At 36.2% G+C, this 17,645-nt stretch overlaps 2 protein-coding genes across 3 annotated transcripts in view; one reads left to right on the top strand and one right to left on the bottom strand.

Annotated features, from left to right (window-relative positions):
* Nucleotides 1-5,152, top strand: part of LOC139150562 (protein unc-79 homolog) — a 47,016-nt gene extending 41,864 nt beyond the window's left edge. Inside the window, exons 40-43 of the mRNA XM_070722999.1 lie at nt 273-290; nt 1,271-1,348; nt 2,302-2,346; nt 4,104-5,152. Coding sequence (XP_070579100.1) covers nt 273-290; nt 1,271-1,348; nt 2,302-2,346; nt 4,104-4,286 — 324 coding nt within the window. The 3' untranslated portion in view covers nt 4,287-5,152. The remainder of the gene's footprint in view (nt 1-272; nt 291-1,270; nt 1,349-2,301; nt 2,347-4,103) is intronic.
* A 716-nt stretch (nt 5,153-5,868) lies between these two features.
* LOC139148956 (small ribosomal subunit protein uS10m-like) overlaps nt 5,869-17,645 on the bottom strand; it is a 28,967-nt gene continuing 17,190 nt past the window's right edge. For both annotated transcript variants that reach the window (XM_070720429.1, XM_070720430.1), the window contains 4 exons: nt 14,093-14,232; nt 13,462-13,570; nt 6,981-7,070; nt 5,869-6,089 (listed from right to left, as the gene is read on the bottom strand). In XM_070720429.1, the coding sequence (XP_070576530.1) occupies nt 6,027-6,089; nt 6,981-7,070; nt 13,462-13,570; nt 14,093-14,232 (402 nt within the window). In that variant the 3' untranslated portion in view covers nt 5,869-6,026. The remainder of the gene's footprint in view (nt 6,090-6,980; nt 7,071-13,461; nt 13,571-14,092; nt 14,233-17,645) is intronic.

Here is a 17,645-nt window from a genome sequence, read left to right as displayed (position 1 = left end):
TAAAAAAGTTTTTTTTCAAAAATCATGACCTCATCAGTTTTCCATGATTTCATCAAATCCGTATCTTCCTTACAACTCTGTCACAGTCAATTCAAAGCCATCAATCATGGCTCCTGTTTCTGTTTTCATTTAAAATCTAACTTTTATCATTTGGTGTTTTCCACTTATTACTTCTCACCACTGGCATCAACTACTTACTTTTTTCTAAACTTCAGTACACAGTTGACATTTCTTGGCATGTCTTTCATTGCATTTTGACTGCTGCTATGTAGGAACATTCTGGAAAGGAGGTAACCTGTCTCTCTCTCTCTCTTTCTTCCCCGTCTCACCATTTTTAATTTTATCATTTACTGTCACTCCATCACTGCCAGTGGGAAATTACATCTAGAATATATTTATTTTCTGATTCAGTTTATTTCTTAACTTTTATTTAACATCACATTCAAGGTCTACAAATCACTGTCATTCCAGTAACAGTTACACATTTTTATTTGTTGGCAAACTCACTGCTCGCTTTGATTTACTCCCTTCACTCTTTCTAACGCGAGAAAATTAACACTAAAACTGTCTTTCCACCCTTCAAGTCTCTGAACAGGAACAGGAGGGCTGATTTTTTTAAACGGATTTCTGATCATAATCTGTCCAAAGAACCATAACCATTTCTGAATATATTGTGAGCTCAAAATGGTTAGGTGAATCTTTGCCATCAAAGAAACAAGCTAGCCCCACCAACTATATGTGTCCTGGCTTACACAGGTAAAGCCTTCACTGGCACAATGCTGTACCAACCTTTCCATAAAAGCAGTTGTGGAACTGCCCCATCATTGTTAGTGGTGTGGGTGATCCTATTAGTAGGGTGTAGGGGTGACAGGGTGTGGGATACAAGGGCAAAGTGATGGAGTAAATACTGTAAACAGTGTATCCATTCACCAATGTCATAGCAATTAAGGCTTTTTGTCTTTAAAAGTTATCATCAGTAATCCACTAGGCACTAAAAATATCACATATCTATGAACACCTTGTCAGAATTGTTCCAGTCCTGTGAATTTCCCATTGCATTTTGTCATTGCACCTATCAGAACGCCGGTGTGCCACACCAGTCTCCGACACTAAATGTGCAAAATCAGAAAGGTGTATGCTGTTTGTCAATGTCTGTTGCAAAGAATTCACACTTCATTGTTAGCACCTGACATTAAGAATCATATCGTAAAATAAAGGAAAGAATTGTATGACAGATAACTTAGATATATTGTGGTTTTTTCATACTCAGTTGGCTGAAATGGTAAACTTGCACTTTCTTGGACTTATGGAAGCACTGCAAGAATGCAACTCCTCTGTACTTTCCAAGGTGAGTTATCTTTGTATTTATTTTTAAGGTTTGAAGGCAAATAACAGAAGCAAAAACACTATAAAAGTCACAGTGTTCTTACATTTTGATTTTGGAATGTAAGATAGATTTACAAGTGACTGTGACATGTGATCTTTGAGAAGTTTCGACATGGCTGTGTGACCTGCCTGGCAATACACTGTGTAATCAGCAAATGAAATATTAGAATGGTATTACTTGGAAAAATTGTAATGATATTATTTAGAAAATCAGTAAGGTGGAATTAAGATATTCCAATGTCTGCTACCAGCCATGCTTCATACAAGTATTGAAATGTGATTTATACCAGAATATGCTGAATCTGTGTACAACTAAGGACAAATTTTACTGCTAGAGGTAGAAGTTTTATTCGTTTTTAATTGAATATTTCACATTATCGGTGGCACTTGAAAAATCAATACAAGCTTTAACTCAAAATTTCATATCAACATCAGCGACTGTGCTGATTTTCCAGTATGAATATGTCAAACAATGTATAATTCATTCTATCATCAATCAAAGTACCTTGTAGAATGTTGTTAATACCCTGGGGCACAGATATTTGGACTCAATTTTTTACAATAGTTTTCTGATCTTAGCTTGTTTTGAAGTTCATGGAAGGAATGTTATAAAATTTTCACCATCTTACTTTTGCAAAAATCAAAAATGTAATGTTTTCCCATAGAGTTAACACAGGGATGGCAGTCATTTTGAATTTCAAATATCAGTAAATGTAAGTCAGTTTGTTTATTATGTTACCAAAATTTGCATTTTTTATTCTTGATTCAGAAAACTGTTGAAAGTTTATAGCAAAATGTTTGAGTAAAAGTTTTGAGGAACATACTATTTATTTACAAGGCATGATATCATGATAAATAGTCATCAAACAAGATTATTGTTTATATTCACAACATTATCTTTCTATGTGTCTTCAGCTTTTTCCATTGTGGACTCCAATTCTCTACAGTTATCATGCCCATGTAAGTATGATCGTAGAAACGTTCCTCTTTTGATGAACTTTGTCTCACAGTTAATTGTTCATAGTAATATTGTGCAAACTTTTACACAGTGTAAGTTTGTATGTTGCCAATCAATAACTTGTATAGATGTGATTCACACTGAACAATTAGATAAGAGCAGGTGTGGGTTTTAGGTCTGCATAGAATGATCAATTTTTTGGCACTATGTCCGACTACAGTCAGGTGAGTTAAGTCCAAGAGGGATTTATCCTTACAAAATTTGAGAGGTTGAAAGTTATGTGTGAAGACTCTTTACACTGGCCCTGGTCCCCATTTCAGACATGGTCTTCCCGTCACATTACTATGTAAATAATGGTGGTCAGAGGTCATAAGCAGTGTTACCATGGTAACTGAATCAACCAATGGCCAGGCACAGAAATCAAATGTGGATGTAAATCAATCATCTGTTTTTCCAAGACTATTAGACGATTATTATTAAATGATGATTATTTTGTGTCCGTGTCAACAAGACTATAACTATCATTGTTGAAAGCTACAAATTATGTAAAAACCTCAGAATTTTTAATTGTTCTGAATTTAAAATTTTGCCGTTTGACATTTTGATTGACAAATGTCTGTAACTGCCATCTGCCATACATTTGCAAAGCAGGGGGAGATGAGAATCAGTTAGCATCTGTCATCAGCATATATACATGTATGTCTGCATGTGTTACTGTATACTGCAAAGCGTTGAGAGCCACTGCATGTATGGTCTCAGTATTTGATGGGAAGATTCAAGATGCATCATGAGTCATAGATAGAATTTTCTTCAAATAAGTATGCTGGTCCAAAAAGGTTACAAATGAGCTTAAAGGTATACAGTCACCTGTAATCTAAATATGCCCATATATGGTCAAAGGGGCGTTCCTTAGTATTCAAAATGCCCATGTGAGGGTGCTGTTTTTAAGAAGCGGCCACCCACTTAGAATCTGTGATTGGTTAGATTTTCTCTGTCCATGGTAACTGTGACAAAATTGGAACAGGTGACAGTATACCTTTAAAATAATGAGAATTGTTTACAATCAAAAGCTCAGAAAGTGCTTATTCAGTTGCTATTATTCCTAAGGGATGTCTGAATTGAGATATCTCAAATGAGTATAAAATTTACATACAAATATATTAAAAAGATTTTCCCTTCAAAATTACAAAGGATAATCTTGATCAAACTGTCCATAATGACGACGACATTTGCAGAAATATATTTTATCATTTCTCCCATTCATCACTCATTTGTCAAATAACTTTCAAATTTGATTTGCAAATTCCTAAGATGACCTCATATAGATGTTTGAATGATGATGAAATTCAAGCGTTTAAATTTTAGGGCATGATTGAATTATTGAGTTTATTTTGCAAGAAAATTTTGCAAGAAAATTTCTTCAAAATACTCAATATTCATTAACCAGTTTGTCACACGTGTGTATGTGGCCAGATTTTGTTTCAATGAGATGTTACAGCCAGTGTATGCTTTTTTCATATGCCTGGATTAATTTTCAGATTGCTTGTACTTTCTCATTAATCTGATAATACCTATGTGAAGACTGGCAAGACACAATTACAAAATTTTGGGACGAACAAATTAGGGAGTATGGAAAGAATGCAGAATATCTCATGGTAGAACAGTGTAATAGTGTGCGCCTTTCATTGCAGAACATTGAGCGATACTGTTTGGTTTGACGGCAGAACATGGAATAATACTGTTTACCTTTCCCTTGTAGTTACCAGACAGTATGCATGTACGACTACAGACAGTGGAAAACTACCAACCCGCTGATCCAACCAAGAGTGAAGTGATGTCATACCGATCCCAGATAATGCTGAAGTGGCTGAAGAGGTTACAGTTCAAACTGGGTCAAATTGAAATCCAATCCTCCGCTGCAACTCAGTTTTACACAGTTTAATCAGAGAAGAATATTGTCAAACATACCACTGACTGTGTAACATTTTCATTGGGACTTTGCAGATATTTATTACACAAAATACCATACGGTTTGACTGTATTGTACAACTTTTCAAACTGTTGTCTGACATGCAAGCATAGCACAGTGATAACTCTGAGAGACCATACAACTGTAAAAAGATTGTACACCCAGTGACAGGTAGTTTTGTTGCCGAGGTCTGATCTAAGGTGGAAAGCTTTGTATTGCTGGTCTGGGAGTGGCAGATACGTGTATATGAAAATTGTGCATCTGAATATTTCTCTTTAGCAAAACAACGCGCCATTTGCTGTGTTAAAATGTAATCAGTTATACTGTTTAGTAAGGTATAATAAGCATGTCAGTTAGCAGTGTATTATGTAATGGTATCAAATTACCAACACATACAGTACAGTATTTTAGCTGTTTCTACTGGAGGAATCATTATTGTGATTGGAAATTTACAACTGATTCTTTTTGTAAATGTTTATGTTTTGAATTCACCATAATTTATATTTACACTATAGCAAAAATCATAAAACATGTTGTGTGGAGGGTAGAGAGGTGAAAGTGACATTCTTCAAATCATAATGAAAAAAAATATTTTTAGTGATACTTGACTTTAATATAGTAGAAACTGTTCATTGTAGAGGAGCTAAAGTGTCAGCGGTGAAGTTAACTTTCAGACACAGCTTGCATGTTAAAAGGATAATGATTTCATTGATATTGTGTGCAATATTGACAGAAATCAAGACGGCTGCTTGATTTTGATAAAAAGTGATCAGGTCATTCGTCTAAAGCCAATGACCAACATCATGACTGTGATTCATCTGTGAATGCAGCTTTCATTATGCTGTGTGCTTATACGTAAAGCACAGCTTTATCTCATCTATTTTTCTTTCTTATCCTATGTGAATCACATAGCTAGACACTCTGCTGTGTGGTTGTACTAAATGAAACAATATACATCACGTGTAGTTTTAAATAGTAATCTTGAATTTTTTAATTAATTTATCACATCGAATATTGTTTCCATCTCCTCTGTTTTGTGGTAATTCAATCAAATCTTGATAATGTAAAACAAATTAATCTAAGACAAATAAATTGTATGTTCATAAACTACAATTGACAAGTCCTTGGTGGTTGATCATTGATCACTACAGTTGCCTAACCAACTCATATGAAGCAAAGATTTGTGGATATTGGTGGGCTGTTTCAATTTCACAGTTAAAATATCAAACCAGTCACTGGAAAAACAACTCTGAAAGGCCATGCTTTTATGTTAACAGGCCATATTACAATTCTCATGAAACTAAATGACCTCAACATTTCATTTTCAAACAATTACAGAAAGAAATCACAGACATAGCTCACAGACGTAACTCACAGTGATCTTTCAGAGCTGCTGTATTGATCAGACAAATGTTATACTGCATGAACTTGTCACCAGATAACTGCTGGTGGTAACCAAATCTTGTGTTGAAAGCATCATGTGAGAGATTATTTCGTATCTATCTTCATTTCATGAATTGATGTTATCCATAATCATTACTCAAGAAGCCGTATGAAATTTTCAATAATTTATTTCAGCAGTCAATCTCCAATGAAAACAAAAACTCTGACGGAGCAAACATTACTGCTACTGTCAACATAAAATGTACAGTCAGACTTTCATGTTCAGTTTTCCTTGTGCAACTGTGCAAACAAAAATATGGTCATTAAGTTTCACTGTTTGTCTGATGTTGCTGTTGGTGGTTTGATGTGTGACGGTACTTCTTCAACTTTCACCTGAAATAGAATGAAATTTACAGACAGAGAGTAACAAAACAACTTGGATGAAGTTCAGCTGTATTGGGCAAGCTAGGTGGCTTTAGGTTTTATTGGTCAGGCTAGGTGTCTGTACTGCATGAAAAAGCATCCTCATTCAGGTCACAACTAAATTTCTGATTGATGAACTGTTGGCGGAACAAATATTCACATGAGCAGAGGAAATTTTAAGAAACAAAGGCATATTTGTGATGTGCAAAGGAAAATCAAAAAGTACCACAGAAATTTGAGATATGAAACTAAAAATATAATTTATAACAGTTCACATGAAGAGGTAGCGCTAAGGCTGAAAATCAGTCATTAAATTATTGTTCACATTCTACATGCTACAGTGCCATTTTCTGACTTACGTAAAGATGCTGTGTTTGATTAAGTTGCATCAAAGTTAATGTCTTGCAATTCACAGTGTGTTAAATCAATTGAGAAAACTGAACTCTGCATTTCCTCTGCCCAATCCATCATCCAACGAGCACACACCCATTAGGATTAGGAACTCGCTACCAATTACCCAATGGAGCAATGAGGAGTAAAGCGCATTGCTCAAGGACACAACACCACACTAGAATCTCAAACTTGCCATCCTTCCACAGTGAGTTAATTATGCCAGACCTGCAGGGTCTCAATCCTGTTAATTATGCCAGACCTGCAGGGTCTCAATCTCCCATCCTCCAACAGTAAGTCCAGTACCTAACCACTGTCCCATGGAGCCTCCTTTCAAATAGAATTGACATTCCAAAACGCGTGCATACAGCAAGAACTTCACATTGACAGCCTTTCATTGTTTCTGAACTGTCATAGGAGTGCTTTCTGCATTTGATCACAACAACAAAATGAGAAAAACAGTGACTTTACCTTCTGTACATGCATTGCTACACCTTCTGGTAGATTCCTTTCAATGTATTCTAGAAAAGTATCAGCTGTACTTCCAGTTAGATGTTTCAACTGTAAAACATGGAACAATGACAAATGCGGTAACACAAAATGGCTTAAGTGAACTCTGTTCAACCAAAATGGAAGTCATATTTGCATCTCTCTTAAGACCACTTGCCACATTTTGAGTTTTTGACTGGAAATTATGAAGAGGGGTCTTTGTTATGATGAGTGAGAGTGTGAGTAGATCAAAGCATGATACACCAACCAAGGGATATTATGATTTGAAATTTAAAGGAGACTTAATTCTCTGTGCTTGCCCTTAAGGAAATGGTTTAAAGTGAATTTTGTAAATAGATACTGAACATCATTTGTTCAAATTCACAAGTCTGTGTCTTGTGATTGCTGAAATCTTAGCTCAACATGTCTTGTCACTGTGATCACTGAAATCTTACTTCAATGTCTCATCACTGTGATCACTGAAATCTTACTTCAATGTCTCATCACTGTGATCACTGAAATCTTACTTCAATGTCTCATCACTGTGATCACTGAAATCTTACTTCAATGTCTTACCACTGTGATCACTGAAATCTTACTTCAATGTCTTATCACTGTGATCACTGAAATCTTACCTCATGTCTTATCACTGTGATCACTGAAATCTTACTTCAATGTCTTATCACTGTGATCACTGAAATCTTACTTCAATGTCTTTTCACTGTGATCACTGAAATCTTACTTCAATGTCTTACCACTGTGATCACTGAAATCTTACTTCAATGTCTTATCACTGATCACTGAAATCTTACCTCAATGTCTTATCACTGTGATCACTGAAATCTTACCTCAATGTCTTATCACTGTGATCACTGAAATCTTACTTCAATGTCTTACACTGTGATCACTGAAATCTTACTTCAATGTCTTATCACTGTGATCACTGAAATCTTACTTCAATGTCTTATCACTGTGATCACTGAAATCTTACTTCAATGTCTTACCACTGTGATCACTGAAATCTTACTTCAATGTTTTATCACTGTGATCACTGAAATCCTACTTCAATGTCTTATCACTGTGATCACTGAAATCTTACCTCAATGTCTTATCACTGTGATCACTGAAATCCTACTTCAATGACTTATCACTGTGATCACTGAAATCTTACTTCAATGTCTTATCACTGTGATCACTGAAATCTTACTTCAATGTCTTATCACTGTGATCACTGAAATCTTACTTCAATGTCTTATCACTGAAATCTTACTTCAATGTCTCATCACTGTGATCACTGAAATCTTACCTCAATGTCTTATCACTGTGATCACTGAAATCCTACTTCAATGACTTATCATTGTGATCACTGAAATCTTACTTCAATGTCTTATCACTGTGATCACTGAAATCTTACCTCAATGTCTTATCACTGTGATCACTGAAATCCTACTTCAATGTCTTATCACTGTGATCACTGAAATCTTACTTCAATGTCTTACCACTGTGATCACTGAAATCTTACTTCAATGTTTTATCACTGTGATCACTGAAATCTTACTTCAATGTCTTATCACTGTGATCACTGAAATCTTACTTCAATGTCTTATCACTGAAATCTTACTTCAATGTCTTATCACTGTGATCACTGAAATCTTACTTCAATGTCTTATCACTGTGATCACTGAAATCCTACTTCAATGACTTATCATTTTGATCACTGAAATCTTACTTCAATGTCTTATCACTGTGATCACTGAAATCTTACTTCAATGTCTCATCACTGTGATCACTGAAATCTTACTTCAATGTCTTATCACTGTGATCACTGAAATCCTACTTCAATGTCTTATCACTGTGATCACTGAAATCTTACTTCAATGTCTTATCACCGTGATCACTGAAATCTTACTTCAATGTCTTATCACTGTGATCACTGAAATCTTACCTCAATGTCTTATCACTGTGATCACTGAAGTCTTATAGCCGTTCATACACAGGCCATTGAAACGTCTCTGAAACGGTTCTGGGCCAATACTGACACAGAGAGTTATGTGTGGACACTCCGAAGTGGTTCTGAAGCGTTTCAGATTTGAGACGGTTTAGTCGGCCCGACCAGAGCCGTTGTAGGGATTAACTCTATCCGCAAATCGCTGTGTGGACAGACTGAGCCGCTTCAGAAGCGTTTCAAACGCCCTCACGCGACAGGTATTTGTAACATAAAACAAACAACAACCAATATACAATATTCACTTTCGCCATGGCTGCCGAACACAGTACTACATCTCGCGGTATACTGGTCCGACGAAGAGATAAGCTTGCTACCAAAAACCCTATCAATTCGACCAGAAAAAATTCATTACGATTTAAAAAACGTCGAATTAATAGGAAATTTAAAACTGCCGAAATAATTTAGTGGTCGAATTTAATTTGGAACGACGAGGATGAAATTTAAGCGAGACATGTTTGCTATGTTGAGACTGCTTCAAAGCATGGACTGTGAAATTTTGTGAGGTCGACAAATTTCGTAACAAAAACCTCAAACGCACGTTGGTGTCACATCAAAATCAAAGTGGCCGCGATTACAGACGGAACAATCTGTGACACTGCCACCGGCCGCTCGACGGACGACACGTAAGTTGACACCGTGTGCCAGCCCTTGGAAATATGTTGTAACTCCTTGACAGGCAGATGAGATAGTCTTATAGCGTTTGATGCATTGAAAGTTTGTAAAAATAATAAAAAATGACATCACCGATCATAAGAAACGTGGTGTTGAAGATAATAGTTTTTAAAAGAAGACTATGACGACCATATTTCTGTAAGTATTATCTAACTTTAGAAAACCAACATCTGAAGATTTACTTCAACCAACACTTTTGGATTTGTTCCACTCTTTATTATAAGATTAGTCGAATTTCTGGAAAGTAGGTGTACATTTTCGATGTCTGTGTATCGTCTACACCGAAGTCATATCCGAAAGAGTATAATCAGTTCGCGACAGCGTAAACCTCTCTCCCTCTCTCTCTCTCTCTCCGGCATTTCAATGTTTTATATTGTCGACATTTATATATCAGTCTGAAGTTTCAGATCACTGCTCATTGCAAGTAGTTGATGTCAATTTTTCCGTATCGGGCATGGTCTCTATCGTCACTCTAATCGTTAGTGTTTTCCTGTTATATTCCATATCAAACTCAAACACAACGTGAACAACGCTGATAATATATTGCATCTTTCGTATCGAAAACCGGTAAAGTTCGTAACTGGTGACATGTCACGGCCTGGAGAAAGTTCATCACCATCGATCGAATGTCCGTGGTGCTTTTGCTTCCAAATAGACATATTGAAATGCACAGGGAACTTCGCGGTATGGCAATTATATGAATTTTACCGTGAAGAAAGTCTGTGACTTTAAACAGGCCGTACAACCAACAATAACATCCATGATGGCGGAGCAATGATACCGATTTCAGAGACTTCGATTTTTTTTTCATTGCGACCTCGACCGCTGGTGAGAGCGAGTCGTCTATGTTTTTCCCACTGGCTATTTGGCTTTGAATTTTCAATTGCCATCATGTGCTAATTTAAAGCTAAAAACAAGACGGGCATTCTCTGTAAATCAATAAGCCTTTTGAATATGAAAAAATCGGACATCTGAACCTCAACACGCAGCTTGAAAGTTGTTCTCCGAATCAGGACAGGGACATCGGCCCGGGACATCGGTGAGGCCGGATTTCACGTAGTAGCTATGGAAACCGACGGCTCGTTCGTTGTAAGAAACCATGCGATGTACGCTCCCTTGGGCCGTGGAATTTCGCCGTATCGCCTCTACAGACTACACCGTCTATTACCTAACCATGCTATTAAACAATCACACGATAGTTCAGTAACATATATCTTCATTAATCTACCGATCATCGACCGTCGAACACTTCGAAAACGATGGTCGCGGTCACGGATTCAAGGACGTTCACAAGAAGAAATTATCAATAAGTGGCGCGCAGAATTATTTTTACTGGTTTTGAGAACTTCTAAAATAACTTGTAATCTGTATATCTTCACACATCGAACCGATATTGTATACCTATCACCGTCGAAGTTTATGTCTTTCACTGTAGAGTTCTTTTTATCCAAAACACATATTCAGAAGAGTCCCACAGAGCAGTCAAATGAAAGGATAATTGATTCAAGCGAATGAAATTGCACGAAAGAATGAAAATCAACAGCACACCATGGACGTGATTTAAAACAATAGCGCTTGTGAATAGGACTATTCTACTTGAGTAAAAAGTGCCGTTTTTCTCGCAATTTTAGCAACTGTAACGACCCTTTATTCTTTAATACCTTTCCATAATTGAATTAAACTAGGTTTAGGGCTTATACACACAGTGTACACTGATGTACAGAACTTTAAAAATATTCTGCTGGTAACGAACAGGGGTTTACACTTTAATGGGCGCAGTAAAACAATGGTCACGTCCATAGGTTCAAGGACGTTCACGGGGAGACACGATGGCAATAGTGCAGTGTCGTAAAATTGCTTAGACTAGTTTTTAAGAACGGTACAATATCTGGTCATCGGTGTACCGGTACCTGTGAATCGAAACGACAAGTGTAGACCTATAGCTTCGACATTTTATGGGAGAGACACCAAGACTGAGACCGACAGTAGCATAACAAACTATTCCCAATTGTCGTCCGTGTTTAATACAGACATCTCTGTAGGTGATTCTGATTTCTCTTGAATCAAAAGTCCGACATTGACAAAATTGACATAAAATAAGTCCGAAAGTTATGTTTTATTCAACTAACTGATTCATCTCCTTTGATATCCCCTATTAGCTACATGTAAACAGTCCGGAAAGACTGACATCGATGTCTCCCGGGCCAACATTTCTTCACCGTTTTGCAAAACATCTCATCGGCCGGACGCATGGGCAATGTCTTTGTACGTTGGTCAAAACTAATGACAGTATAGGTCAGGATGTAACATCGGTCAAAGTAATATTGAATATGGAAGACGAAAATGCTTTCATCGATTGACAAAAATGAGAGGGAACGAGTCAGTAAATATCGAACCATAAAGGGGAGATCGAGACTGCCATCCCCATGATTAATCAAATGGGAACAAATATATATTTCGATCAACAGACTTACACAACCAGAGACAGCATTTTATTCAGCTTTAAAATAAGTCACCGCCTTTCCTATAATAACACCCCGTTTGCGTTTCGATCTACTCTGCTCTGTCCCCAATCGATATGGCCGTCCGCGTTTCGCCTGCCGTACTGACTGATACATGGTTATTTCTTCACATATTTTTTCATCGTTTGGCATAAAATACAGCGTCTCTTTGGTGCACAAGGCAAATCAACGTTTAGAAGGAAAGTCACAGGAGGTTAGGATATTATATACCGTAGGTGAAATTAGAATGGAATGTTGAAGATGAAAAGACTTTTATCAGTCGACAAAAATTGCCATAAACCGAGAATTGAGATTGTCTATGATTTATTAATTGGGAACAAAAATATTCGATTGAGTCATTAAGTCTAGATCTGTGTTTGATTCGTTTCAAAAATGTGTTCCTATATTCTTATCCGATTGTTTGTGTTAATAAAAATGTTTGTTTCGCCTCGGATATTTGTAGGGAAGTTTGGATTAGTGTGGACGGTAATGTTTTGTTTGTGTGAGGAAAGCTTATGGCGAGGCGAAACAAACATTTTTATTAACACAAACAATCGGATAAGAATGTAGGAACACATTTAGAAACGAATAAAACACAAACTCGACACAAAAACATTTTGGATAGTTAGGTGGGGAACCTCTTTCACATTCTTTACAGCCAGTACGACGTCGTCCATTTCAGCCATCTTGTTACAAACATTGCTTGGCCATACACACCTTTTGAACTCGAGAGGGCGCATTAAGACGTCTTAAACATCAAACAATGGCTTAATTTTGTGTATGTGGACGCAAGCGGACTCTATCTATTAATCCCCTGTGTTTACAAATCACAAATAGTGTTGCAGAAGCGTTTCAATTTTTCCCTGTCTGAACATATCATTACCTCAATGTCTTATCACTGTGATCACTGAAATCTTACTTCAATGTCTTATCACTGTGATCACTGAAATCCTACCTCAATGTCTTATCACTGTGATCACTGAAATCTTACTTCAATGACTTATCACTGTGATCACTGAAATCTTACCTCAATGTCTTATCACTGTGATCACTGAAATCTTACTTCAATGTCTTATCACTGTGATCACTGAAATCTTACTTCAATGTCTTATCACTGTGATCACTGAAATCTTACTTCAATGTCTTATCACTGTGATCACTGAAATCTTACTTCAATGTCTTATCACTGTGATCACTGAAATCTTACTTCAATATGTCCAATTTCTCACTGAAATCTTACCTCAATCCGTCTGTCTTATCACTGTGATCACTGAAATCTTACCTCAATCTGTCTCATGTACGTTCTGATTTCATACTGCACTCTATGTTTCTTGTAGATGTGTCTTGATTTCAAAAGAGTATATCTTTTGTTGTGCCTGTCCAGAATTTTACTGTTTAGGAATATTAAAAGAAAAACAATTTTACATTGCAGCAATGTACTGTAACTTTTTTCCAGTTGTCTCGTTTGATGGCCCATTGAATATCAGCCTCTGTTTTGGGGGTTTATGGTTTTTGTGTGTGTTTTTTTTTGTATGTGTTGATACTTGAGATCTGTTAAACTTAAAGGAGAGGGTTTAAAATAATGATTAAATCAAAGTTGGATATTTTGTAGATTGATTTCTGTGAGTTTGGAAAAGTTTGCTATGTTCAGCTCATTGAGTTGCTGCAGTCTTAAAAGAGGAGTTCAAATGCTGACCTATGATCGGGTGATGAAACAAAAATATCGTCTGGTGAAGTTTAATCCCACTTTATAAGGTGGAAGATGTACCGGTACTATGTGTCTGAAGCCACTTATTGAAATTTGTTACAGCTGTAACAGCAGACTGTGAAGCTAATTTGTTTCTCACTGACCCGAATCATCCTTGATAGACAGTGTTGAAGTTTGTCTTGGATTGGATGTGGTCACTACTTACATGTCTGATACATTAATATCGAGTTCACCTGCTGCCATGGTAACAAACTGCTGATAACTATCTAACACTGAATCATCATGGCCCTTTAATTTCAAAGTTATTCTTTTGAAGAGCGAGTCTGGTTCATCAGTTTCATCTATCTGTACAGATGAAAAGTCAAAGAAAACAATTATGACTGCACCATTTACACTATTCTGGTGGCAAGCAAGTAGTACTAGAAGTAAAAATTATAAACAAGCGACCTAACGGCCGATATAGCCCCACTGTGTTTATGTAGAGAATAACTATTTTTGACACATGTTGATGAAGAAGGTGGAAATCTTTTGATAGCTCATTTCAGTGGCCAGAAAACTGGCTAAAATAGCTGCAAACATACACAATTGAAGATTTCATTATAATTTGAATATATCACATTGGATCATCCCTAAGAACATGTCAACCAAAGCTATCTGAAGAGTAGTTTTTAGCTCATATTTGGTGTTTATATAAATACCAAAAAGAGCTTATATGGTGAGTCGATGGCGTCTGTATGTCTGTACGGATGTATGTGGGTATGTATAAGCAGATGTATGTCCGTCACACGCAAAGGCTCCCATACAGCCAAAGCTACCATCTCAGTATGTGGTGTACAGGTAGATGCAGGGGTTGAGATGTGACGTTGTTCAAATGAACATGTCAGTGTCAAAAATGTCCAAATGAGGTAAGAAAAAGGGAAATTCTGCAAATGTTCAGGAGTGGTGGCTGCCAGCATGCTACTCCACTGAGCTTGAGTCATTTTCTGTCATTGTTGATGAACTGTTACATATTAACAGACCTGCTTAAACTAAGGAACGGACCATTGGATCTTGGGAGGGGGGTGGTCACAATGAAATTGTGAACATTTTTTTACAATTGTAAATTTCTAAAAAAAATTTTTCCAAATGAGAAAACCTGTGCTAATTTTTTTTTCTGAGTAAATTTTCAGATTTATAATTTATTTCAGTTCGACGCTGTCTGAGGACACAATGTACATCCATATCACTAGCGCAAATAAGATTGCATGCTGTAACTACAACATACATATGGCCCAGTGATTTATATTGCTGATAGATTTCGCGAAATGTTGAAGATCATCTTTTGAATGTTGCAGATCATCTTTTGACAAGCTGAGAAGCTGTTTGCAAAAAATGTGGTGAAATTTCAATATTTGTGTTTTTAGGACAATTTTTGCCCTTTTTTGATCAAAACATCTATTTCTCTGTAGCAGTGTGTCCAACTTATGTCACTTGTTTTTCTGAGTTTAAATATTCTTGTATTTTTTCTGGTTGTACTGTGCAGAAATCATTGTCATAACATCAACGTAGAATTTTCCTGCACTGAACAGATAGAAACAACATTTATTGTTGATCTTTGGTACCCATACTGGTACCGTACTCGTCCGAGTATAAGCCCCTGCTCGTGTATAAGCACCCCCTACTGATTTCAGAGGATTTTAGAAAATGCATTACATCCGTGTATAAGCCCCTACCCTAGTGTAACTAAAATACAGAAAGGTAAGGAGAATATATTTGGTCATTTAACTTGGTAAAATTACTTTTAGATAATAAAGAAACTATTAAAAGATGTTAAAACAATGGGAAACTGGAGTTCCCTTGACAGCATCGTAAGGAAAATGACACGTTTTCCCAGTACTATCTTGATTCTTTGACCCGACTCACCCCCGTTGCCTAAATAGAATAGTCTCACTCACGTCCGCCATTGTTTATTTTCATTCACGGCCACGATGTTTTCATGCTTGAAACATGCAGTTTCTTTTGTTTGAAGCAATTATCCTTTCATTTGTGAAGACTTTTCCTGGTGACTATTACAATTTTCACTGCTATGTTGATTTTCACTGCTATGTTGTTGTTTTCACAAGATGTAGACAGTTTGATACTGGAATATTGAGTTGCCTTTCCGTGTAGGCAATGCATGCCTGTTCACATTACTGTTGATCAGCAGCATACATGACGTCTTTGTTTCAAGTTTGGGTTTTTTCGACGCTGAAATTTCACCAAAATGTCACTTCTGTATTCAGAGATTGTACAATCAATTTCTTTGGATGTGTAAGTCAATTTTGAAAGCGATAGAAAGATCGAGTGGTGTTGAAAAAAAACGTGCATAAAATTAGCATAAATTAAGCGTCCACGCCAGATAACATGGGTTGCTCGAGTATAAGCCCCTCCCCAGGTTTAACGCTGTTTAGTGTTGCCGAACCGGGGCTTATACTCGGACGAGTACGGTATATCACACTAAGAGAACCCCCAGGAACCTGTACACCAAATATCAAAGGAATTGCGGTATTTTTGAGAATGAAATTTTCTGACCAAAATGGCAAAAATTGCCCCAAAAATTAAAATTGCAGATTTCACCATAATTTCAATATATCATATATTACAATAATCCCTTGGAACCTGTATACCAAATATCAAAGCTATCGACTTGCAGTTTTTGAGAAACAATTTTTTTGACCAAAAATGGCAAAAATTGCCCCAAAAATACAAAATTGCAGATTTCATCATAATTTCAATATATCACATTTAGTTAATCTGTAGAAACCTGCATATCAAATTTCAAAGCTATCAGACCAGTACTTTTTGAGAAACACATTTTTTGACCAAAAATGGAAAAAATTGCCCCAAAAATACAAAATTGCAGATTTCATCATTTTTTCAATAACTATCATTTAGATCATCTGTAGGAACCTGTATACTGAATTTCAAAGCTCTCAGATGAGTAGTTTTGGAAATACACATTTTTGGACCAAAAATGGCAAACAAAAATTGCCCCATAAATACAAAATTACAGATTTCATCAGAAATTCAATATATATTACTTAGTTTATCTGTAGAAACATGTATACCGAATTTCAAATTAGACCAGTACTTTTTGAGAAACACATTTTTTGACCAAAAATGGCAAAAAATGCCCCTAAAATTCAAATTTGTAGATTTCATCATAATCCTGTAGTTCATCTATAGGAGCTGTATACCACATTTCAAAGCTATCAGATGAGTAGTTTTGGAAATACACATTTTTTGGACCAAAAATGGCAAAAATTGCCCCAAAAATACAAAATTACAGATTTCATCAGAAATTCAACATATATTACTTAGTTAATCTGTAGGGACCTGTATAATAAATTTCAAAGCTATTGGACCAGTACTTTTTGAGAAACACATTTTTGACCAAAATGGAAAAAAATTGCCCCCAAAATACAAAATTGCAGATTTTGTCATAATTTCATTAATATTATTTAGTTCATCCGTAGGAACCTGTATACCAAATTTCAAAGTTATCAGATGTGCTAGTTTTGGAAATACACATTTTTTGACCAAAAATGACAAAATTGCCCCAAAAATACAAAATTACAGACTTCATCAGAATTCATATATACTACTAAGTTCAACTATAGAAACCTGTATACCAAATTTCAACGCTATCAGACCAGTGCTTTTTGAGAAACACATTTTTTGACCAAAAATGGCAAAAATTGCCTTAAAAATGCAAATTTGCATATTTCTGCATAATTTGA

The sequence above is a fragment of the Ptychodera flava genome, chromosome 14, assembly GCF_041260155.1.
Source record: "Ptychodera flava strain L36383 chromosome 14, AS_Pfla_20210202, whole genome shotgun sequence".
Lineage (NCBI taxonomy): Eukaryota > Metazoa > Hemichordata > Enteropneusta > Ptychoderidae > Ptychodera > Ptychodera flava.
The sequence above is the reverse complement of the archived record's forward strand: the minus strand, read 5'-3'. Positions and strand labels throughout refer to the sequence as shown.